Source organism: Panthera uncia (genome assembly GCF_023721935.1).
Source record: "Panthera uncia isolate 11264 chromosome A3 unlocalized genomic scaffold, Puncia_PCG_1.0 HiC_scaffold_12, whole genome shotgun sequence".
NCBI classification, from domain to species: domain Eukaryota; kingdom Metazoa; phylum Chordata; class Mammalia; order Carnivora; family Felidae; genus Panthera; species Panthera uncia.
Window position 1 is genome coordinate 13,563,340 of NW_026057579.1, and position 25,250 is coordinate 13,588,589.

At 39.0% G+C, this 25,250-nt stretch overlaps 1 protein-coding gene across 9 annotated transcripts in view; it reads right to left on the reverse strand.

The window, feature by feature from the left end:
• LTBP1 (latent transforming growth factor beta binding protein 1) overlaps positions 1–25,250 on the reverse strand; it is a 402,262-nt gene that overhangs the window by 66,183 nt on the left and 310,829 nt on the right. For all 9 annotated transcript variants that reach the window (XM_049652315.1, XM_049652312.1, XM_049652314.1 and 6 more), the window contains 2 exons: positions 19,233–19,355; positions 13,216–13,341 (listed from right to left, as the gene is read on the reverse strand). In XM_049652315.1, the coding sequence (XP_049508272.1) occupies positions 13,216–13,341; positions 19,233–19,355 (249 nt within the window). The remainder of the gene's footprint in view (positions 1–13,215; positions 13,342–19,232; positions 19,356–25,250) is intronic.

Consider the following 25,250-nt stretch of genomic DNA (forward strand, 5'->3'; position numbering starts at 1 on the left):
CTCTCAAAAAAAAAAAAAAAAAAAAAAAAAAGAAAGAAAGAAAGAAAGAAAGAAAACATTAAAAAATGTATATAAATAACAAAAGATTATTAAAAATTCCCCAAATGTCTGGTTATTAAGCAAAACATGTCTAAATAATTCACTGGCTGAAGAAAAAAAATGACAATGGATTTGTAATACTTTTGTCTGAATAGCAAAAAATATATCAAAAGTTGAGGATGCAAAGTCATTCTTAGAAAGAAGTACATAGCCATAAATGTGTATTAGAAAATATATATATATATATATTACAGAAAAGAATGTTGAAAACCCAATGATCTAAGGATCTATCTCAAGAAGATATAAAGACAAATGAAGCCCAAAGAAAGAATAAACATAAAAGCAGAAATTAACATAAGAGAAAAGAGAAAAATCAAGTTATTTTTTGCCAAGACTAATGCCTGTAGAAAGACTGAGAACAAAGCAGGGGCACCTGGGTGGCTCGGTCCATTAAGAATCAGATTCTTGATCATGGCTGAGGTCAAGACCTCACAGTATGTGAGTTAGAGACTGCACTGGCAGTGTGGAGCCTGCATGAGATTCTGTCTCTCCCTCTCTCTGCCCCTTCCCTGCTGCTCACTTTCTCTTTTCTTCTATCTTGAAATAAATAAATATACTTAAAAAAAAGAACAAAACAAAGAAAGCACAAATTAGTAAATAAAAAATGAAAGGCATCACTAACACATTTTACAGACATTAAAAAGAGATATAAAAAAGGAACTACTTGGTGACAATGAATTGGAAATTTTACCTAAAATGGATAAATTCCTTAAAAAACAAAGTTAACCAAAATTCTCATGCAAAGTCAAAAAACCGAATGTTACTTTATCTTTTAAAGAATTCTTAACTGTAATTTTAAGACTTTCTTAATACCACCCTGGCCCCCAACACACACACACACACACACACACACACACACACACACACACGATAATCAAAAACTTCCAGGCCCTAATGACTTTCCTTATGAATTCGTCAAGGAATCTGAGAAAGAACTGACATCAATCTTATACATAACTTTTCCAAAAAAAAAAAACCCAGAGGAGGCACTTTGGAACTTATTTTATGAAACCATAACCACCTTGATTCTATAACTTCAGAGAACATCAGAAGTACATTCAAGGTCAAACTCTCTAATGATGCACATATTCTCAACAAAATGTTAGCAATATGGCTCTAGGGATATACTGTATAAGAAGGATACTAGGGGCGCCTGGGTGGCTCGGTCGGTTGAGCGTCCGACTTCAGCTCAGGTCACGATCTCATGGTTCGTGAGTTCGAGCCCCGCGTCGGGTTCTGGGCTGACAGCTCAGAGCCTGGAGCCTGCTTCCGATTCTGTGTCTCCCTCTCTCTGCCCCTCCCCCATTCATGCTCTGTCTCTCTCTGTCTCAGAAATAAATAAACATTAAAAAAAAAAAATTAAAAAAAAAAAGAAGGATACTATATCATGACTGTTGGATTTATTATAAGAACACAAAAGTCTTTTTCCCTAAAAAGGAAAATCAATATGGCTTCAATGTGTATGTGATGGTAGGCAGTGGAAATACTATCTTCAACCATGATTTACAATCACATGTCAAAGACAGCAGAACAAGATAGATGTTGCCTGGGTTCCAGCATGGTAGATCTGAATCCTCAGCCCGAGATTACTTACGCTTGAACTGTTACACAGAAAAAAATAAGCTTTTATCTTGTTTAAAACAAATAAGCAAAAAAAACAACAAAAATAAAAACAACCAGTCCATGTAATTCACCACATTAATAGAAAAAAGGAGAAAATACAATTAAAAAAAAAGAACACAATTATTTCAATAGATGCAGGAAAAGCATCTCTGATAATTCAAAATCATTCATAATAAAGACTCTCATCAAACCATAACTGAAAGGGAATCTCCAGAGAGCACATATTAAAAAAGCCTATGGCAAACATCAAAGTTAAAGAAATAGTCAGTGCTTTTTCTGCTGAGATGAGGAAGGAGACAAGTAAGCTAGCTATCACTACTTTCATTGTAGTGAAGGTCCTAGACAGTATAATTAAAAAAGGCATAATTACTGAAAGAAAATAAATAAAACTAGCACTACATTATCAGTAGACAACATAGCTGTTAAGTACAAAAGCCAAAGGAATCTGCAGATAAACTAATAAAAATAACAAGTAAATTTAGCAAGCTCATAGGTCCAAGGTCAATGCACAAAAATCAAATTGTTATAAAGGTATAATACACCTTTTAAAGTTTATGTATTTATTTTGAGGGGATGGGGGAGAGGGGCAGAGAGAAGGAGAGAGAATCCCAAGCAGGCTCCACACTGTGAGCACAGAGCCCATTGTGGGGCTCGAACTCACAAACCTTGAGATGATGATCTGAGCTGAAATCAAGAACTGACTGAGCCTCCCAGGCATCCCAAGGTAAAATACATTTTAAATACCCTTCACAACAATATAAAAATACTGAAAACCTAGCAACAGCAACAACTCTGTCCAATACTACACAAAAGACTACCACAAAACACCAAAACAAATGAAAGAAAACCTAAATAGAAGGATATGTCATGTTTATGTATTAAAAGAGTCAATACTGTAAAATATCAAATCTTCCAAAATTGATCTATTGATTCAATGCAATTCCAATCAAAATCTCAGCAGATTTTTTTTTTTTTTTGGTGAAAAGTGATAAGCTGATTATAAAACTTATATAGAAATGCAAAAGGCCATGAAAAAGTCTGACAATTTTGATTAAAAACAAAACTGCACAACTTAGAATTTACAGTACATACATTAGTGTCTATTATGAAGCTACTATAATTAAGACAATATGCTACTGGTACAAGGATAAACCAATCTAGGGATGGAATGAAGAAGAAAAAGAGTCCTGTATATTTACACGTGGTTCATGACAAAGTTCCCAGTGCAAATCAGCGGGAAAAGGGTACTCTTCTCAATAAAGGGTGATGATCCAATTAGAATCCATTTAGGAAATAATTAAATCTTGACCTCTATTTCACACCATACACAAAAAAAGTTTTAGTGCTATTACAGATTCCAAATTTTAAATATAAAACAATAAAGCTTTTAGAAGACAATATGAAGTAGTATCATAATGACTTTAGGGTTTGCAAAGATCATGGACACAGAATGTACTGATCTCAAATGAAATAATTAAAACACTGGCCTTCATTAAAAGAATTTTGGTTCATTTCAACTTACCATTAACACAGTTGTTGTATGGAGTACCTCATTTTGAAGAGGTCTTCTATGCAGAATTAGAAAGCTGAAATAATGCTCAAAAAGCCAACACGGTAGAAAAGTTGAACATCAACCCTCACAAAGGAAATGCAAATTGACAGGGTAGGAGAATACATTACTAAGTATGGCTAACCTTTAAAAGAACTGACAATACCAATGACTGACAAGGATGTAGGACTAAAACATGTATTAGAAGTCGGGGCAGTGGAAACTGGTACTCTGAAAACTGGCTGTATCTATGAAAGGGAGACATACACGTATTTTAGGACCTAGAGATTATACTCCTGAGTAATATTCCACAAGAAATTAGTGACTATATCCACTAAAAGCATGTTCAAGAATATTTATAAAAGCTTTATTCATAATAGTCCCAAACTGCAACAAACCAAGTGCCCATCAACAAAATATATACAGTATATTTACACAACAAAATACTATATAGCAATGAAGGTAACTGATATATTGCTACATATAACATAGGTGAAGCTTACGAACAGAATGCTGAAGGTAAGAAGTCAGACACAAATGAATAACTCCTATATGATTCCACTGATAAACTGTTCAAAACCAGGTAAAACAAAGCCACAGTAATGAAGACAAAATAGTGGTTACTGCCCTAAGTGGGTAATGGGGAAGGGAATGGGGTAAAAATTAGGAAGAAGCTACATCAGGAGAGAGCAAGAGAGTGAGAGCCAGGATAAAGGGAGAGAATCCCAAGCAGGCTCCACAATGCCAGGGCAGAGCGCGACGAACAGTGAGATCACCCATGACCTGAGCCGAAATCAAGAGTCAGACACTTAACCGACTGAGTCACCCAGGCACCAGAAACCTTTTTTCTTTTTTAAGTTTATTTATTCATTTTGAGAGGGGGGGGGGGCAGATGATCTGCTCCCGGCTCTTCGCTGACAGCAGAGAGCTCGATGGGGGGGGGCTCAAACTGAAGAACCGTGAGATCACGACCTGAGCAGAAGTCAGACACTTAACCGACTGAGCCACCCAGGTGCCCCATGAACCAAATCATTTTAGATTAACTGCTTTAAAACAAAATTCAAGAAGAGTCTTTCAGCTTTTATATTTCAAATTTCCCTGCTCATGGAGGGAAAGACCGACAGAATGGGGCAAGTGCGCTATGTCTCAGTGACTGAGGAAACTCACGAGGCTCAGGTTCTGTACGTGGAGAGGACATTTGTCATTAAACAGCTTCGAAAGCCTGCAGTTTGCACTGGGCACAAATCTTCCCACTCACAGAGGGAGAGCCCGGGGTGAGGCAGAGGCAATGGGTGGGGAAGCCACTGCATGAGCCAGATGTTGGTTCGATTACAGTAACAATCTATTATGGGTTAAAATCCAAAACTAAGTGTCTGTGATACTTAAAGGAAAAATTCTAAATCAAGTCGAAAAATGGTACATTTTTAATGAGACATAAACCAGTCTTTTTGACAAAAGCGAAACCTGGATACAGAAGCCAACTACGCTTCTTTTAAGAAAAAGAGTATCACGGTGTATTTCTGAATTTAAAAAGCCATTTCTTCCTAGTTCCTCCACTATATGTACTGACAATGTTACAGAAAATCGGGAAAAGTGAATGAGAAGGACTTAAATTTGCTACAGGAAAGAAACATTTCTAAGACTTTCAAGGAAAGAAATGAGAAGAAAGCTTGAAAAAAAAAACAAAAACAAAAAAACTTCTCTGCCCCTGAAGATAAAGAATGAGCCTAATTTACTATTATATAACAGACTATCACAAAAAGTGAAGTATTGGAATGAATTCTCCATGGTGAATAAATTCCATGCCATTCAGAAAAGTTTCTTTAGATACAGGAAAGAGTCTGAACTCCAACCACATATTTCTAACCCAATTACTTGCAGGCACTAACGTGTGAAATGCATTTTGTGTTTCTACACTACATAAAGTTTTTTAAATGCACTATTACTTTGCACATATTTATTTATAACCAGTGGACTGTCTTTGCGTTAATTTAATAGTTGTACATTTTTACAACCAAGACTTTCTAACAAATAAACATCTTCTAACTTCAGAGTCATGGTGTACATTTTCTCTTTTCATATAGCCTTTCTCAGGCTAAGACATGTTGCCAGCAGAGCTGGGAGAAAGCCCTAAGCACAGGCCAAACATATCAAACCCCAGATTCATCTTTTTGACACGTAGGCCCCAAAAGCAACATAAGATCAGCCAAAAAAATTCTCATTTTTTTTCACTATTCTAATTTTTCTCTTTCTATATTCAAATAGGAGGCCAAGAAAGATCAGTTATGAAACCACAGAAAATAGACAGCGTATCTCTAGAAATAACAACTCCAATATTTAAATGCAAATAGGCATCAGCATTAGCCATCGGTTTATTGGCAACTGACTCATGAAACATTTTGAAACTCGAAATACTTAGGGGGTGCCGGGAGAAAGTCAGTCATGTGGCACTCCTAGGGAAAACAAAGGGTGAAGAATTAAAGCAAACTATGTATAAATGAGTTACCCTGCTATGCTTCATATGGTTTATGTATTAATTTACATAATTAATAAATAAGTTATAATAAATACATTTGGGGTTAAAAGCACATAAAATATAACATAGTACCTTCTTTAGACCCAGACCTGATGACTCAGAACTATCAATTTAAATCACAAATACTTAGGTAATCTGTGTATTGTATATTTTGTGAGCACTGATCACTTAAAAACAGATAGATGTTAAATGCTTTAGATGTCCACATATTTAAAAAAATGGCAATAGATGGCAAAGTAATGAGGGTACCAATGTAAAAAGTGCTAAAATACTAAGACTAATTCACATTCACGGAGCACGTTCTATGGGACCCGGCTCCATTCTAGGTAGATACTTACCAGCACACAACAACATATTTAATTCTTACAGTGGCTCCATGTAGGTAGGAGCATCGTTTTCACTATGCACACGGGAAACCAAAGCACAGGAGCTGTGGTAACTTACTCAAGTTCGCACAGCTTGGAAGCAGAGTAAGAGTCCAAGCCCACATACTCAGAACCCACAGCCTAACTGCTTAACCACTGCTGTACCCAATAATTATGCAGGGTGTGCTTTAGAGAATTAAGTCTTGAAAAAATAGGAAAGATTTCACAAAAACACACAATACGCTCGATCTGGAGTAATCTTGTTGTATCTATTTCCTGATATTCCAGGAGGAGTTACAGACTTCAGCCTTTCACTTAGTCACCATTTACCATGCTCTGATCATTCTCAATGCCATACGGGTGTGAACAAGACCCACTGCGAAGTCCCATCAGTCTTAGAGTCTAGGAGTGGGGTCTCACAATAAATAAATAAGAGAAATTAGAATAAGGTGGTTTAAAAAAAGCAAAAGGGGAACGGGAAGTTCTGGAGGTGAATGTGAGAAAGGGTGATCAGAAAAGGTTTCCTTGAGAAAGATACATTTGAATAAAGACCTCTAATAGAGAGGAGGTGACCATCTCTACACTTCTTAGTACGGTAAGTCTCTTTGTCTTAAGCTGTTCACTGCAGCCAAAAGCATTCTGATTAATACTAATCCTACCCACGGGTTTGTCATGCAGATTAAATGAGCAAATTGGTATTATGCACTTAGCACAGTGCCTGGCTCACAAAAACAATCCCGTAAATGCTAGCTATTATTATTTTTGCTATTGTTTTAATAAAGTCATGAAATCAACTGTAGGAAGAATCTCCAGTCCACTCATGTTGGGACTCTGAGACAACCACACAATATTCCATCAGGTGGATGCCTAGACAAATAACCGGTTCTGGAATCAATACATTAAGTGTTACAATTCAAGCCTAAAGTCTAGAAATACCTACCATTCACAACAACCTTCCATGACCTATAAAGAACTCCGGTTGCAGACGACATCAAAAGACTCACCGAAATAGATGCAGGAAGCCTGACGCCCTGGATGTGAGCTGGGTGGCAGGAAAAGGTGTTGAAGGGGCAGCTGACTATCTACAGACTTCACTTTCTGGCAGTTTCGTGTCGATTTTTTTGGCTGCAAGGAAAGTGTTTACTTCTCTGTCTATGCACGGATGATTTTCCATAGCTCTGGGGTTTTAGAAGGTCAGCAGTGATAAAAGGCTTAGGAAGAGCTCTTGAATTTCTGTGCTACTATTATGAATTTCTTTATAAAAATGTTGATATACGGAAGACAATCAAGCAATGCATGGAAAATATGTATTCCAGATCCAAAAGCAGCATATTCCAGCAAAATTTCCTCAGCTCTCTCCCTAATGATTTAAACATCCATTTTCACTCACTTCTGCAGAAGTACATTCACAGGAGGAGTGAGCGTGAGGAACAGGAGCCTTTACAGCAGGAAGCCACTTCCCTTCTTCACCTGGAATGTTGTATGATCCCTTTCCTTTTTTTATATATGGGAGAAAAAGGATCTTATTGTTAACCTAAATTCCCTTTGTTTAGAAAAGAAACACTCAGGTTGTATTCTCACTAGATTTTTCAGTTTCTGACCATAAAGCTACTAAAACAACAAAAAACAAAAAACAAAACAAAACAAAACAAAAAAACCCCAACAACCCTAAAAATCTTTGGGCCAAGTGGCCAGATGTAATATATTATTGTGATATGGCACTTCAATGTCTTACTTGGCTAAATCATTTAAAAAATATAGTTTCTCCTTGGTGACAGATACAAAGTTCTATCTCCACGCCACAAAGTCACCAATTGCGTGGCATACTATCAACAATGATTTTATACTTTCCTTCTATACTGTTCATAGAAAATGTACCTAAAAGTCTACAAACAAAACCATGCTTGCTCCTGATTACCTTTTATTGCTTTGATTTGGCAAGACTTTACCATATTTTCTGGCTCCAATGAACACAAAATTAGCCTAAAAGTTTGAACCTAACTTCTTTCAGGCTTTCTTTCTCACTTTTAAAAAAAATTTTTTTTAGTAATTTCTATACCCAGGGTGGGACTCAAACTCATGACGACAAGATCAAGAGAAACATGCTCTTCCAACTGAAGCAGTTTTTCTTTTAGTTTTTCTGATACCACCAGTCTCAGTAAAGTTCAAGAAGCTAGCCATCCCCACCACTTGCCTTTGGTTACGTCTTCCTTTCAAATGAGTGAATTAGCAAGAAGTAGTTTGTAGAAGATACTCTAAAAACTTACAGGATTAGAATCTCTAGGGCTGCTGAACAACAGGACTGGATTCTTTGAATACTCTGGGATTCAGAGCTCAGGCTCCATGTTTTAAGAAGTCCCTTTCCAATCCTTAGAGTTCTCGAATTTGGATTAGTTTTAGAATTATTTTGAAAGTGAGAGAGAAGCTTCTGATTACATATTCTGTCTGAGGTATTATTTTGAAAAGCAATAACTATCCGGGGGAGGAAAATATGGGAGAATACAGAATTCATATTAAGGGTTTTGATTTTTTCCTTTCTGATGAAAAACAGGTCATTCTAGAAATGGCCTGACTTTCAAGATCAGAGGTTATTTTCGCTTAAATATTTTTTAATGTTTATTTAATTTTTGACAGAGAGAGAGAGAGAGAGAGAGAGAGAGAGAGAGAGACAGACAGAGGATGAGTGGGGGAGGGGCAGAGAGAGGGAGACACAGAATGTGAAGCAGGCTCCAGGCTCTGAGCTGTCAGCACAAAGCCTGACGCGGGGCTCGAACTCGCAAACTGCGAGATCATGACCTGAGCCAAAGTTGGACACAACGGACTGAGACGCCCAGGTGCCCCCAGACGTTATTTTCAAGAGCAGCTTTAGATACACAATAAAATTGCACAGAAAGTTCCCATATTCCCCCTTACCCCCTCTATCCCCTGTCCTCTCACCCAGGTGCCCTCACTATCAACATCCCTGAACATTTGTTATGGTTGATGAACACACAATGACACATCATTATCAATCCAAGTCCACAGTTTACATTAGGGTTTGCTCTTGGTGATGTTCACTGATTTCTACTCCCCAGTCTACACAACAGAATTGATGTTGGCAATAGAATAAAGGCCCTCAGCAGACAATCCCATGCCCTTTTATTTACTGATAGGCTATTATTAGCAGGTAGATGGGCAGTGTGAAAAAGGCACTTAATATGGTTTCATTTGTTACCCAGACACAATATTTTATTATTTCTCTAAGGCAAAATGGTCAAGTCAGACCTCCCCAGTTAGTATGGTTCCAGCTTTCCATTCCTTGCTCCAGGCCTCAGATCTCTCATACCCTGTTCTACTTGGTTTTCTCACAGGGTTTATCTCCTTCTAGCCTATTATGTAGTTTACTTATTAGTTAACTGCCTGCAAGCAAGTAGGAATTTTTGTTGTTCACCGATGTGGCCCCAGTACCCAGAACAGTGGCTGGCATGTAGTATTCACTGAATATTTGTCTAATGAATGAATGAATGAATGAATGGGGATACCTTCTAAAAGACAGGGAGTGATTTTGGTTGTGGTTTGGAGGCCTAATTAGCCACGACTAACCAGGTTCTGCAAGCCACTGGTGCTATATTGCTGGGATCCTTCAAGGTCCCCGCTAGGCCAGTGTGACCATTCTAAGGTGTGAACAGGCTGGAAAGCACAGTGAGGTCTAGACATGTCTGATGTCCCCAACTCTACTTGTTGTATAAACTCTCATTCAACCTGGAAGCCCAATGGGGACAGCACTGTGGCCCCTGGCCAAGAGCAGCGTGGAAAGAGAGCCTTGAATGCTGTGATGCAAAGAAGCCAAGGGACGCTTCTCCACAGGGGTCAGGGGACAGGTGTGTGACACTTAGGAATCTGACCGTCCCAAGGGTCCCAATTTGCCCACTCACATACATTCTGGTGACAATAATGAAACCAAACTCTGGGTCAGTTTATAAATGGGATGGGATGGGAAATATTTTTCATGAGTTAAAACTCTACAACGACAACAACAAAAGGAAAAAAAAACTAAAGGAGCAAAAGAATTGTGATTTAAAAAAAAAAAAACATGAATAGGATAAATTGGGATACAGAACAGTGAACTCAGTGAAAGAGGTAAAAAGTTTTCTTTGCTTTCCTACACAAGATAAACACTCGGGCCAGAGGATGTAAAGGTGGTGGCAGGAGGAGATGAACCACAGTTCCAAGAAGAAAGCAAAGGAAAGAGGAGGAAGTCTGAACTTCTCTGACATCCATGCACGGGAAAGGAGAAAAACGACCCTTATGATATTTACAGCATGTGGCAACCTTTACTTATTTATATCCACAAAGCCTAACTACACTATATTGTTTAAAGACAAAAACATAATTTTCTGGTATGTATTATTTACTTACTTATCCCAGATTCTCCTCCTGGAACCTATGCTCCAAGTGGACAAGAACTATGTGTTTTGCCCTCAGAACAGTTACAGCGGGAACAGTACACAAGACAGGCTCTCTAACTCTGAGCAAATGACTACATGAATTAACAGCTCACCACATACTTCCCACTCCACTCCAGTTGAATTTCAAAAAACACTGTTGTTCTTCATGCCATGTAGGAGAATCAAGGTGTTCCTCCTTCCTCTATCAGGTACATGTTCCCAGAACACCACAAGGGAATGGAAGGATCCAATGATGGTGTTTTTATTTCTATACTATCTGCCATGCTAATTGATAACTTGAGACAGTTTATGCTGACAGGGTATGCCTCTTCACTGTGGTTCAGTAATTGTGACCAGACGCCAACATCTCCCCTAAGCCACGGGAAATCGGGGAATGGCCCTCCTTCCCTCAGTTCACGGGATTCAGTTAGCCCAGCTTAGAGCATTGGGATTCAGTCAGCCCAGTTCAGAACAGGGGACGCCAGCCCTGTGTCCCCAAGGCTTCAGCTGCTTAAACTGGAAGCTCAGAAATGAGTTGGTGGATGGGCATGAAGAGAACCAACCACTTCTCACTGTTCGCTCAAGTCCTATGTACATCAGTTCCACAGCTAAACCCTTGATCACATGGGCTGGCTTCACCCTACACCACAGCCAGGGGTAGAATCAGGACAGACTGCCACTGCCACAAGTTTCAGGCGAAGTCCAACAAAAGAAAATCTGGACTAGTTTAATGTAGTGGAGTAAGCCCATAAAAAATGAAAGCTTTGCAAAGCTTATTCTAGAAAGAGAATAACATGCCTACTAATTAGGTAGATTTTTAGTTACACCGCCATATATCAGCACCATATTCTAAATTACCTATTTTATTACTTATAAAATTGTCCAGCTTCTGGAGTAAAAAAATATGGACCAAGGGTCAAAGAAAGTATACTAAAGTATAGTAATTTACAAAGTACTAGAGGTTTTCTAAAAACACATTTTACAATTCAAGTCTTTGCCAAGTAAATGCCTAACAAAATTAGAACTGCAATCACATTAGAGTGATTATACAACTCTTGAGTTGCAGAAATCAGTATTTAAAAAGACACAGAATTAAAAGGAAATCACAAACTACAAAAGACAGAGTGGATGTGAATGTATTTGCTTTGGTATATTCTTCTGGAACAATAACTTTGACTAGCGAGCATGTGAAGTGACCTGCGCTGTTCTCTGAATGTAGTTTTTGCAGGGCACAATCATCGGCGGTTATAACTTGGACACCGTTCAGCGAGGGTAGCATCGGAAGCATCAAGCCTGCACCTTTCTGGAATGCAGGAAAACATGCGTCGGGTGTCATCAGTGACTCAGATAGGCTAGCACCCTGGACCCTCTGCCAGGGAACGCTGCGGTCTCTGCAGAACAATTATGTGTTCGTGTGGTATATTTCTTAAGAACTCTCGTCCTAAGGTCGAAATATAAAATTAATGTAAAGCTCAAATCACTGCAGCATGGATTTCCTTGCAAACCTCTCATGGCCACCTTTAATGATGTTTTTCTCCATTTCCCAACTTTTGATGGCTTCCAAACCCCTCAAAATCTGCTCGCTCAAACCGCACCCCGCACTATCTCTCTTTTGCTTGAAGCCAAATCTGGCATCAGTGTTTTGTCTACTCAGCAGGAGAGCAATTTCAACAATCTCCTGCTTTTTATAAGATCAGTTTATTCTTCCCAATATAATAATTAGTTTCAGATGACCCTGGTCGCTGTTCCTCGGCATGACTCCACTGTGGTACCAGCAAGGAGAGCAGGCACTTCCTGTTGCGCTGTTTTTTTTTTAGGGCAAAGAATTTCGGTACTATCATGAGCCCAGCACAGAACCTTTGTAATTTACTTCTTTAAAACTTCAGCTGGGTTTTGATTACCTAAACTCTCAAAGAGACAGACTGAAATTACGATTATGGGAATCTCCTGTGTTTACTTTGAAAAAGGTTCAGATGAATTATTCCTCAATGTATCAAACTATAATAAATCATGAAGAACACACATCTTATGAATAAGAACAGTGCTGGATCCCTGCAAACACACAGAGGTGGCAAATAGGGAGCCAACATGCTTATCTCAATGTCTTATACCGCAATTAACTTTAAAGGCGATAATAAATACCCATGGGAAAGAAAATTGCCTGAGAGCTAAGGATGTTAGAGAAATACCTGGAAAATCTCTGTTAACAGTGGTAGAAAAATCATGCAAGACATGTTTACAACGATGAGGATGATCAATATGACCCCTAATCAAAACTGGCAGAGGACGGATTTCCATCAGGGAGGTTGCTCGATGTCTCCTCCAGGTGTACCTAAAATCATCGTGTCCTGCACATTTCAACCAATTAATTCAGTACCAGAAAGGAATCATCTGTGAGTATTTTCACCAGCATGACCTTAGGTTATCCTACTTGTGAACCCCAGCAATCCCCGAGCCATGACTGCAGACAGGAGTCACCTTTATGCATACATACTTTGAGGCCTTCAATTATGAGTATCTCTTGGTGTCCTCCAGTCTTTGCCTGCTTAAATAGAAAGCAATCTCCTCTCTGCTTTAACATGAATTAATTGCATGACCCCTTATGGTTTATCTTACCTTCACATGTACGGCCATCTGCTGAAATTGAGAAACCCTGTTCGCAGACACAGTGAAAAGAACCATCTGTGTTTAGACACTCTCCATGAGGATCACAGAGTCCAGGCTGTTCACATTCATTAATATCTGGAATTGAAAAGAGTTCCAAATACGTGAAAAAAATTTTTCCTTTGGTTTCACATGATAGCAGACATACAGTAAGCAAATCCATCACAAAAGGGTCAGACACTTATTTTGTGGCACAACTATCCTGTCTGTATATATACCAGACCACAAATTGGATTGTTTTAAGAGAGAAACTATTTAGGTCAAATCATATGAATAAGCCAATGTTCAACCATTTTTAATCTACACAAAGAGTATTTTCGCTTTCATAGGTTCAACCTGGAGGCCCCCCCCATGTTCCCCCCCTGCCCCCATTTAATTTTAAGACCTGTTGGAGGCTTACAAACATTCTAACAAAAAATTTCTCTGAGAAATAGTCTTTATCAGTGAGCATGCTTTGTTCCCCTCGCCCTCCTCCATTTCCATGCACACAAATCCGTTCTAACACCAAGCATTCCACCTCCATCCCATCCTCTCCTACGATGTGAACTTTTTTTTTTAAGTTTTTATTTTTGAGAGAGAATGCGCACATGTGAGTGGGGGAGGGACAGAGAGGAGAAGAGACAGAGGATCCCAAGTGGGCTCCACGCTGACAGCAGAGAACCTGATCATGATCCAAGCCAAGCTGGATGCTTAACCAACTGAGCCACCCAGGCGCCCCGATGTGAACTTGAGGGCACAGATGGACACATCTTATTGACAGTGTTTGGCTCCAAGTGGCACTTTACATACGTCTGCCGAATATATAAATGAAATAGACTCCAGTCTATATTTGGTTGAAAATGGATAAAAGAAATAAAAATACAAGAAAAAGAAGACCTTTCAGACCAGGGAAGTGTTCATTACCTGCACAGCTTTGTGATGATGCAATTAGGGAATGAGGATCAAATGCCTAGTGCAGAGCCTAACATACAGCTAAGGGCCAAAAAGTGGTAGCTATGATTATTTTTTTATAATGTTTATTTATTTATTTTGAGAGAGAGAGAGAGAGAGAGAGAGAGAGAGAGAGAGAGCAAGCATGAGCAGGGGAGGGACAGAGAGTAAAAGAGAGAGAATCCCTGATGTGGGGCTCCATCTCACGAATTACAAGATCATGACCTTAGCTGAAATCAAGAGTCGGACACTTAGCCAGATGAGTCACCCAGGTGCCCCACTAGCTATGATTATTAAGACTCATGAACAAATAATGCTGTAAACTTGTGTCGGCCATCTTATACTGCTTGTCCTGAATGAAGAATGATTACGCTCCTCACGGCCAGGGTCATGATTCACTCCTAAACACTGATAGTACATGGAAGTGAAATGTTCATCAAACTAGTCCTAATTATTTTGTTTTTTTTTTTTTTTTAATTTTTTTTTTTTCAACGTTTTTTATTTATTTTTGGGACAGAGAGAGACAGAGCATGAACGGGGGAGGGGCAGAGAGAGAGGGAGACACAGAATCGGAAACAGGCTCCAGGCTCCGAGCCATCAGCCCAGAGCCTGACGTGGGGCTCGAACTTCACGGACCGCGAGATCGTGACCTGGCTGAAGTCGGACGCTTAACCGACTGCGCCACCCAGGCGCCCCTAGTCCTAATTATTTTGGATAGCAGTGCTCACACTGACCACCTCAGCAATCCTGGAGAATGGTTCACCTAATCACACTGGTACCGACACAGGCAACTGCCTATTTGCACTTGTTTTAATCGTTGTTTTACTCAGCTGTGTCTCTTATTACAACGATTGCCCCTTGAAGAGAACTGCATAGTTGAATGGAGTCCCTAACTCCTACTACAGCACATTCATAGTGTATTACGAATATTTGCCCACCACAAAATTTCAGTGATGTTCATTCTCTAATTAAACCATGATTGGTTGAGGAATTCTTAGTTAACTGGGGCCATGAAAACTATCACAGGTTCTTGGCACCTTGCAGGCAGGAACCCTAGTAAGGCTTTTGCCCTACCTTCCTGGAGTCTCCTAAACCCTCCTTTACCTCTTGGTAAAGAGGCCCTTGATACATCTTTCTAGAAGTCTATCTCTAATTTAATTAAAAACACTTACTGAATGCTTTTTTTAAAAACAAATTTAATGTTTATTTATTTGTGAGGAAGAGATTGAGAGAGACAGAGCAAGAATGGGGGAGGGGCACAGAGAGAGAGAGACACAGAATCCAAAGCAGGCTCCAGGCTCTGAGCTGTCAGCCCAGAGCCCGACACGGGGCTTGAACCCATGAATCGCAAAATCACGACCTGAGCCGAAGTCGGACACTTAACCAACTGAGCCACCCAGGCGCCCCTCACTTACTGAATGCTTTCTATGAGAAGGCTGAACAGGCTGGGGCACTTGCCATTTTGAAGCTCACCGTGTAACGGGGGGCAGGAGCCAACACAAATAACTGCCAAGCTTAATGGGCACATGGGAAAGGTATGGATTATAAGCCCTTCCTAGTGACTTCTAGAACATGCCGAACCATCAACCCTACAGTTTTCCTCCAGAAAGTCATCCCTTTCTCTGCATCCAGGATGCAGGTGGTCTTCCTTTTACCTTCTCATCTCATTGTGTGACGGAAATGCTGGCAGTATCACTGATTTATTCACTTCTCTGAATTAATCCTTAACTCTTCACCATTCCATCCGCCATGTAATTCGCACTAGCTGGCCTAACCACCACTGAATCAAAATAAGAAACCAAGCAGGAATTACTCATGTTTTCTTAACAATACTCCCCCATTTTTATTATTGGCACTAATTTAAAAATATTTCAAGGAAGAGCAATGAATCATTTTCTATTAGACTATTTCTCAATGTGACTTCACTCTGTGAAATTCTTCACTTCTTTTATAAAATCTCTGATACCTTCTATGATTGGTCTCTACTTACTGGTAATACCTTACATTGGTCACCTCTTTTTAACTCTGACCTTCTCTGGGCTTTTAGTTGTATTCTTTCTTCCCAATCTGCTGCCCTGAGTTACTTCTATCTGTGCAACAAGGTTCAATAAAGTTCCACTGGCCTAGGGGTCAAGCCCAAGGTCCATATCCATCTGGTGAAACCCAAAAGGTTATCCATAGGCTTATTTTATCCTATGCCTCAATGTTGGCCCTTTAAACACTGCCAGCTTGCAACTCTGCACAGGGAATAATGTGCATAAAGTTCTTGCTTCAAGAGAAGTCACTGATTAACAAATAATTGTCTAAAAAGTTTGATGACAGGAACTGAAGACGAATTCCCAGACTTTTTTCCAGGAAACCGCTAAAAAAGAACAACATGAGTATCTGGAACTAGAGAAACATATGCATTCAATTTGGGTTGTACTTATTGAGGCATTTCTAAACTATGCTGCTAGTAACTCAGCTGAAAGCCAGACTATATTTAAGTTGGGTTTCTTTCATGGGTCCGAGATTCCACAGAAATTCACAGTTTGGCATGTGTAAGTCAAAACGCGAAACTGAAGTGTGTTCTGAATCTCAAATGTACGCTGTCACATTCCTACACAGACTATTAACATGGAATTTCCATGCTGTCTGTATCTCAGCATTAATTTTGCTGGGGGAAGAGACTATTACACTTCCAACTGAAAATGCCTTACTGAACATGGAACTATCTTCAGATTGTTAGGTAAAGTTTAAAGCTTACGTCTATCACACATGGTCATTCAAATATGTCCTATGGTTATTAGCACTGGCATCAATTACATTGTCAGCATTAAAACAAACTCTGAAATCTATGCCCATGTACAGAATGTGACTAGCCATGAGACTAGACAGAAGTAGACCAGTGACTTCAGGCAGAGTGAAAGATCACCAGGCTGTCTCCACTGACACAGCCAAAGGAGAGGATTTAAGACATGCCATTTAGGACATGCCATTGTAAACAGCCTCTAATCAGAGAAGGTGGGTGATGTAGCAAATTCATAGATAATATTCTTTAAACATTACTAAAACCCGTTTCAGGAATATTTTTCATTTTTTTGGATTTAAGTTTTTCAAGCACACATTGTAATTTATTCTGGAAAACAAGAATCACCAATGTGACAGAGCATGAAGTCAATTTAATAATGATTTAGAGTTCATAAAACATGTTTGGAGGAGTGACATATTTGACTTGATATCAAATCACAAATTTAATGTACTGAGAGAAGACAGTAGTGCAATTAATAAATCATATGACTAAATTACTTCCTTATGATTTGACTCTAGAAGTTTATGAAGTCTGCAATATGAAATCACTATCCACTTACACAAGGCTTGGTTTGCCTCTAGCAGGTCAAAACATTGTGGGGGAAAGGAATTAGAAAAGAACGAGGAGTTAGAAAAGAAAGTATTACTTTTAAACCCAAATGTCTGTAATAAAAGCAGGATACAGTTATTTTTTAGGGGGCATCTCTTGGCATTTTTATATAAGCCAAGATCCATTTTAAGATGCAAAAGTTCCAAAATGGAAATATTCACACATAATTTTATAATTCAAATATTTCTTCTCTATTGTATTAAATCCAAGCACATTTAATTTCTGCATTGGAAATACTAAACACTTTAAATTCACCTTACTACATCAAGATGGCAAACAAATAGAGGGTATCACAGTATAGTTAAATCTTGGGATCAGTGAGTAAATTAATTTTAAAAGATCTTGAGGCCAGGGCTCATGTCTTTTGTATTTCAGTGACACACAGCTGGGTGTGTGGGTAATGGTACGGACACAGGGTAGAGTCATATTTCAGTACCACATCGTAGAGAGTACAGACCATCTACTCTGTCAAGTACTATACATCTGGGGCATGTGAAAGGAGACACAATTGATGACAATCTACAATAAGAAAGTCACTCATGTCCAGTAGCAGTAGATAAAGAGGAACTCTAACAATCCTTTACTTATATGTACTTTGGGATAGTAATGGAGGGGAGACGATGATGAAAAAAAAAATTTATCCAAGTAGCAGAAATGAATCCGTATAAAGGTAAATATAAATGAGAGCCTTCAATGGAAACAACAGGCATGGATTTATGAAGACTAATGTCAAGGAAAACTTGGGGGGGGGTGGTGTTTAGACAATCTGATTTTTTTAGTCGCAGCATTACTGGTAACTCAGTGTGCTATACTGGGGGGAAAACACTGAATCTCACAGTCTTCTTTATTCTGGCTATAAATGAAGTAATAATCGGTAGGGCAATGTAGAGCAAAACAGCAGAAAAAGATCTTGGATTCGAATCTCAGCTCTACTACTTATTAGGGAGGAGCATGCTAATTAACTTCTCTGATCCTCAGTTACTCATGCACCAAATGGATATTTAAAAAAGCTGCCTGTTCAATTCTCTAAAAATCCCTGAGGTACCTACAGTAATTGGCACATAGTAGGTGTTTGATTAAAGCTCTTGTGATTGGTGCTGTGTTCTTATTAGTACCTTGTCTCCTCTATACCTTTGTTTGGGAGATGAACTGTGATAGCCCTTTGAAGAAATAGGAAATCCTATCTTCTATACCTTTATACTTTTAACCAAATTATTAATGAGGTTTTTTAGGAAGAGGAAAAGCTGGATACTGGATAAAACAGGGATCAAGACAAGGAAAGATAAATACCAGCAATGAGACAAAATGAAATACACCCACGAAGGACATAAAAAAGCCAGTCTTTATAATATAGCACCAAGATTGGCCCGTGGAAGGAACAGCAAAGTACAGGTGACCTCAGTTGCCACGATGGCTTGCAAAGCTGGCACACAGTTCCAAAAGGCAGGAGTTTCGGTTACCATGGTGCAGTGCAAAGTGAGAACTTCTCATACTTGATGCAGACCCAAGAAAGATATTTTAATACCATTAACTGGCACAGCTCATTTATATACAAATGGGTAAAGCCACAGACTATATTCAGAAAGCATCACAGAACTGAACAGCTACGTAAATTAGGACTTGAAAAACAGAGAAATACCTTGACACCCTTTATTGTCATTTAGCTGGAATCCATCTGGACACGTACAATCATAGGACCCTTCGGTGTTAATGCAGTCTCCTCCTTGGCAAACACTCTTGTCCTCCAAGCATTCATTGATATCTATAAGTCAATTAAAATAATTTTAAAGGTGGAATAAACTATATTTAAAAAAACTAAACATTACCCTTACACATAAAAATCACATAAATGAACATTGTTTTACATCTCACACAATACATGATTTTTAATGGAGGACAGATTTCTAACTATCAGAGTTTTTTGAAATGAAGTATTTTGAAAAGATTTTGGCTTTGAACAATACGTAAATTAAAGTTTCAACATCAAATGAAATTTGCAAGAGGAAAAGTCAAAACTCTGTACTAAACAATTTACTTGTTTACATTCTTGGTGATAATAGGGAATAAAAAAGATTCTTCAAATACGTATTAAGAATATCTTGAGCATCTATTTATACAAGATCCTGTATTATGCATTATAAGAAAAATTTGAAAGTATTTGGCATGATTCATGCTCACAAAGAGAAATGATTGTTCAAAGAAACCCAAATTATATTAATCAAAATGAACACGAAATATCACATTGTTTTATAAGTTCAAAAAAATTTAAGCTAAGAGTTGTCAAAATATATAATCGCTTGTCAAAAGAATGGTACCAACTTCACGTGTCACATGGATTTAGAGAAGAGGTATCATAAAAAAACAAAGGTGGCTTTGCCCAACAGAAGGGATTTACTTGAGGCCCGGACAGCAGGGTGGAAAGTGGAGGAGGGGAAGAAGAGGAGATTTTGGAGGGAAAGGGAATCAGCAAGATCAAAAGCTTCACTGAAGCCACTTACTCAGCAGCTATCACCAATAGGTTTGAGGTTGACTGGATTCTTTAAATGTATGTATTTATAGCATATGTGTAACTAAACATGGTTTACGTTACCAATAATGAGTTCTGACTGTGAGCGTGTGAGACAATTAATGACCCCCCTCATGGCATGAATGCTGGGCAGATCTTTCAAGAGGGCTGTTTATTACCACATTTACTTCCAGTCAGAGCTCATTATCCCTAACACAGTCCATGACTCCCTCTTCTGTTGTCTGTGCAGGATTTCAATTATTAGCACTGCAGAAAGCTGAGGAACAAAAACGTCTTTGTTTTCTCAGAATTCTGGCATAGGATGGCATTTCTTGCAAATAATTATGATTGCTGTGAAAATGCATGAGAAGTTCCAGGAAGAAGTGAACATGGAGACCGCTGTAGTCTCAACCTCCCTCGCTGTCTCGTTCAAAATGCTGGCACACCAGCTTAAATTTTCCTCATAGAACCCAATCCACTTAACTAACTGGCTCCTGTACCATTCGTGAGTCAAATAAAAGAGAAATAAGAAAGCAGCTTATAATTTTATTCCACCAAAAGAAAAACAAGTTATACTTGTTTTATGCTTCCCCTAGATCAAAATGTTTCTGAATCCTGATCCTAAAAATAAAACCCAGCCGATGTGACTTTGTCACAACTGAAGTGGGTTATCACTTCTTCTTTAGTGTGTTTTCCCAACTTCACTGACGTATAACTTATACACAATACGTGCATCTAATTTTAAGAATCCAGTTCGATGACTTTTGACAAATGTAGATACATTCTTGTGACCACGGTCGGAATCAAGGTACAGGCATTTGTGTATCGGTTTACATCTGCTAGGATCACTGTTGGATTCTTCTATCATTGCAAAATGCAATCATTTTTTAAGGAACTGTGAGAGATCTCTGTAAGAACGCTATTCTGTAGTTACAGACATAAGGCTTGTGACATTTCCCTTTGACTCTTTTGCCAGTCTGACCTTAAAATTTCCATTCATAATTAATCTAATGCCTTGGGTGTTACAACTGCCATGGAAGAGACACTAAAAGAAAATTATGCACGAGACAGGTAAGAGCATAAGTGTCCCCATGAAATGTGAATACGCCACAGAATATTTTGTTCACCAGCGAACTGACCCTTGCTAAATCAAGATTTCTAAAAGATTTCTAATTGAGAATAGGCTTTTAGATATAAATTCTATGAAAATAATTTATAAGCCCCAAATCTCTGATTTATTTTCAATAATGACTGTGCCAAATGGAGATAAATGCTACTTTACTATGAATCTTTGACTTAAAATATGCATTAAATGAATCAACTGGACCAGCCATAGGAAAAAAAAAAGGTGTAGGCATTTCCATCACCCTAAAAATTTCCTTGTGCCCTTTTTCTGTGTGGCTTCCTCTGATCAGCCCAGTGTCTTTGAGATTGATCTAAGTCACTGCGTGTACCAACAGCTCTCTCTTCTTTATTGCTTAGTACTGTGCCATATGAAGGTGCTGCAATTCGTTGACCCATTTACTTAGGATGAGTAGCTGAACTGTTTACAGTGTGGCTATTATGAATAAAGTTTTGATAAACATTCATGTGTACGTCTATGTGTAACCAGAAGCTTTCACTTTTCCTTGAGTAAATTCCTAGGGGTAGAGTAGCTGGGTCACAGAGTAAGTTTACTTGTGATAAAACAGCCTCCTAAGGTGGCTACACCACTTTACATTCCCAAGGCAGGCGTAAGAGCTCCGGGTTTCCATATTTATCCTAACAGCTCTACAGCTATTCTAATGAGTGCTGAGTAGATGGCTGGTTTTGTGATTTACCTTTCTGTGTTCTGTAGGAAACTGAGATAACCAAGGAAAGGCATATTTGATTATCAGCATTATGTGAAAAAATCCCAATTCAAAAAAGATGAAGGAGAGTCCTGAGAACATGCATTTCATCAACAAGAGAAATACTCCATTACCTAGATGTTTGCCTTAGCATAACGGAAGCATATCAGAAAAAGAAACGATATCTCATGTTTATAAATAACTGTATAGATTTGAAAACTCAGTGCATTAGAGTCTGATTTAATCTAAATTTTTTTCAGACCTGAATTCAGATCTTCAAAGAACAACAACAAAAAAAGTAGGTTGAATGTTAAAAGAGCCCAACACGGGATTGTCCTGCACCACCACCTAGGGTGGCATGAAAGATAGACAGAGCCCTTCTAGGATTTGGGCAACAGGCTTTAAGGAAACAAGAGTTAATCTTGATTACTCCTTCACTGCTAAATCCTAAATCCTTTGCATTGGTCAAAATCACCAGGACTCTCTACCCTGTTAAATCCCATGGTCAGTCCTGGCCTACATCTTCCCTAGAAGCAATGTGTGTCAAACATTCATGTCAAAGTTCATGACTCCCTAATCTCTGAAGTGTTTTCTTCTTTTAGATTTTGATTTTCCTCTTTCCTCTCCTGCCACATGTTCTCAATCCCCTTTGCTAATTCCTATTCTCCTCCTCACTTATAAATGAGATGCCAGGACTCCATCTTTGGACCCCTTCTCTCTTCTAGCCATACTCACTCCCTTGGTGATGTCTTCCAATTTTATGGCTTAAACACTATCTCTATACATGTTAATGATTCCAAACCCAGGACTCACCCCTGAATTCCACATGCACAGCTCCAACTGCCTTTCAGAGATCTTCATTCGGATACTCATTATAGACATCCCAAACTTAAAGTGTGCAAGTTAAACTCCTGGTCTCTTCTACAAAGCCTATTTCTCAGTGCCTTTGCATCTGCTAGTCCTTTGAACAGAATGGTCTTCCTATAAATAATCAAATGCCATTATCTCAAAGAAACTTCTGCTCGCCTCTGTAAGATCACCCCTCTCCCTCTACACTCCCTGTATACCCTCCTTTATTTTCCTCCATAGTGTTTACTGCCACTTAATGAACTATATGTTTTACTTGTTTATCATGTGCATCGTTAACTCCCTCACTAGAATGTTAGCTCCACAAAGGCAGAAATTGCCTGTTTGGTTTATTGCTGTATATCCTGTACCCAAGTCAGTACCTGGCACAAACTTGGCACTCAGGTGTTTGTTGAATGAATGCATACATGAAAACATGAGTGATTCTGACTTGGAACGAAGTGTCATAGGAAACAAATACTAGCACTCCTTCTCACCTTTTTGGATTGGTCCACAAAGAGAAGACCAAGAGAGACGGGCCACAGAAAGAGTGAATCCTGTATCGTTCTCAGGTTTTGCAAGGGACTAGCATGGAGCAAACACTGTGACAGGGTAAGGAAGATGCTAAGGGAGGTATGGAAGGAGAGACTGTATCTAGAAGGGGAACATGTCCAAGGCAGAGCCTTCGATGGCTGCGATGCCAAGGCCTCTAATGACCAGGACAGCTGAGGCCACCCTTCACAGACTGAGTGGCTACCGAGCATGCTGGAGTAAGTAACACACAGAAATTAGCACAATCCTTGGGATTCTGACTCTGCGAGAAGGCCAGCAGAATTGTAGGGTAACACTGCAAGAAAACAAGGCCTTTGCCAGAGTTATTAGAGGAAAGTTACACATGTAAATACAAAAGCCAACAAGAAAGACGGTTCTTCCTCCCACAGCTGTGAGAAGGGTGTGAACAGTAACAGCTCAGTTAATTACAGCTACATAACACTGGGGAGGGTCAGAAACGCCACTAGTTGAGAATTAGCAGGCTGAAGTGCTATTATAGTTTCAAAGGGAGCACTGAATTAGTTGAATAGACTCCAGTCCTATTTATAACCTAGAACACTAGGGAAATGAGCCCTGACTTTAAGAGAAAAAGGACTGATTATATACTCCAAAAGAAACTTTCTTATTGAATATATATTAACAATGATGAGCAAATTGACTAAAAAGCTTTTGTTTGGCTTTTCACACAACTGATGTTGATAGAATAAAAATTCCGGACTTCTGATGAGACGGTTACACATGAAAACAGCCAAAAAAAAAGGAGCATACCTTCTACTGAGGACCAATCAATGGCCTGGTTACCCTCTTGGCCAGGTCAGAGATTTGGGCAAGAGAGATGCTGGGGGTCAATTTAGGTTTTCAATGCCTTAGCATGTGCTTTGTCACATACTTACTTCTGGAATAGGTTGTTCATGACTAGCTCCCAGCTACACGCCCTCTTCTCCCACCTTGGAAAGCCACCATGTTGAACCACCCATATGTGCTGGAGTTCCCAATACCTGATTTCTCAAGCAAATTTCATTACTTTGGCTTATCACTTGTTTGCCTATTTATCAAGAGGTATGTTAATTATAACTTTTCACTGGAGTTATCAGCCCTTTAAAGAACACCATTATCTTAAGATCAAATCCTAGATGATTTGCTGATTCAGCAGTAACAACATCTTAGGGCCTCTGAAACTGCCCCCAACTGCCCTCCGGAAAGGTTGTCCATGCTGGCACAAAGTTCTTTGGTTAGTAAAACAGGAGGCTATAAAGTATAACGGATCTTTCCCAACCAACAGGGACTGACAAATGAGAAAGCTATCATAGCCATTTTTCAATGTATGACACACTGTGCCACAAATATGTGGCATTTGTGTCACAAACCACTCACTAAAAACCTCATGTGCTTCTCTCCACAGTGGGGTTCAGACCCTCACTCACAACTCTAACTCTCCATGTGAGATACAACCCTGCCAAGCTCACATTCCTGGTTTCACAACTGACAGGGCTTACTTGCAGTACAACAGAGGATAAATTGGGAAAAAATGGTTAGTTGGGTAGACAGTGAGCAGAGACAATTCACATGTGAACAGGCTGGTGACAGACCAGCCCTGCAGCCCAGACCACCCCAGGGGTTCTGAGGCATGGCCAGGCAGTGGTGTAGTAGGTAGTTAACAATTACACCATGCTGTATACCTGGCGTATCTTTTAGACCTATTTAGGCAAAACGCTCAAAACTGAATTAAACTTTAGCTCTTAAAAACTTTTCAGGAATCTGGAAAATTAATTTGTGTTTACTTATTTGGATGCTGGACTTACATACACAAGGTGTTACCATTCAGAACTATATACCCAGGAGAAACCATCTAAAGCTGAGAGAAGCTAAGGCTAATTCAATTCTTTACTCCTTTAGTTGGCATAATTCTTCTAGAAAACAGTTC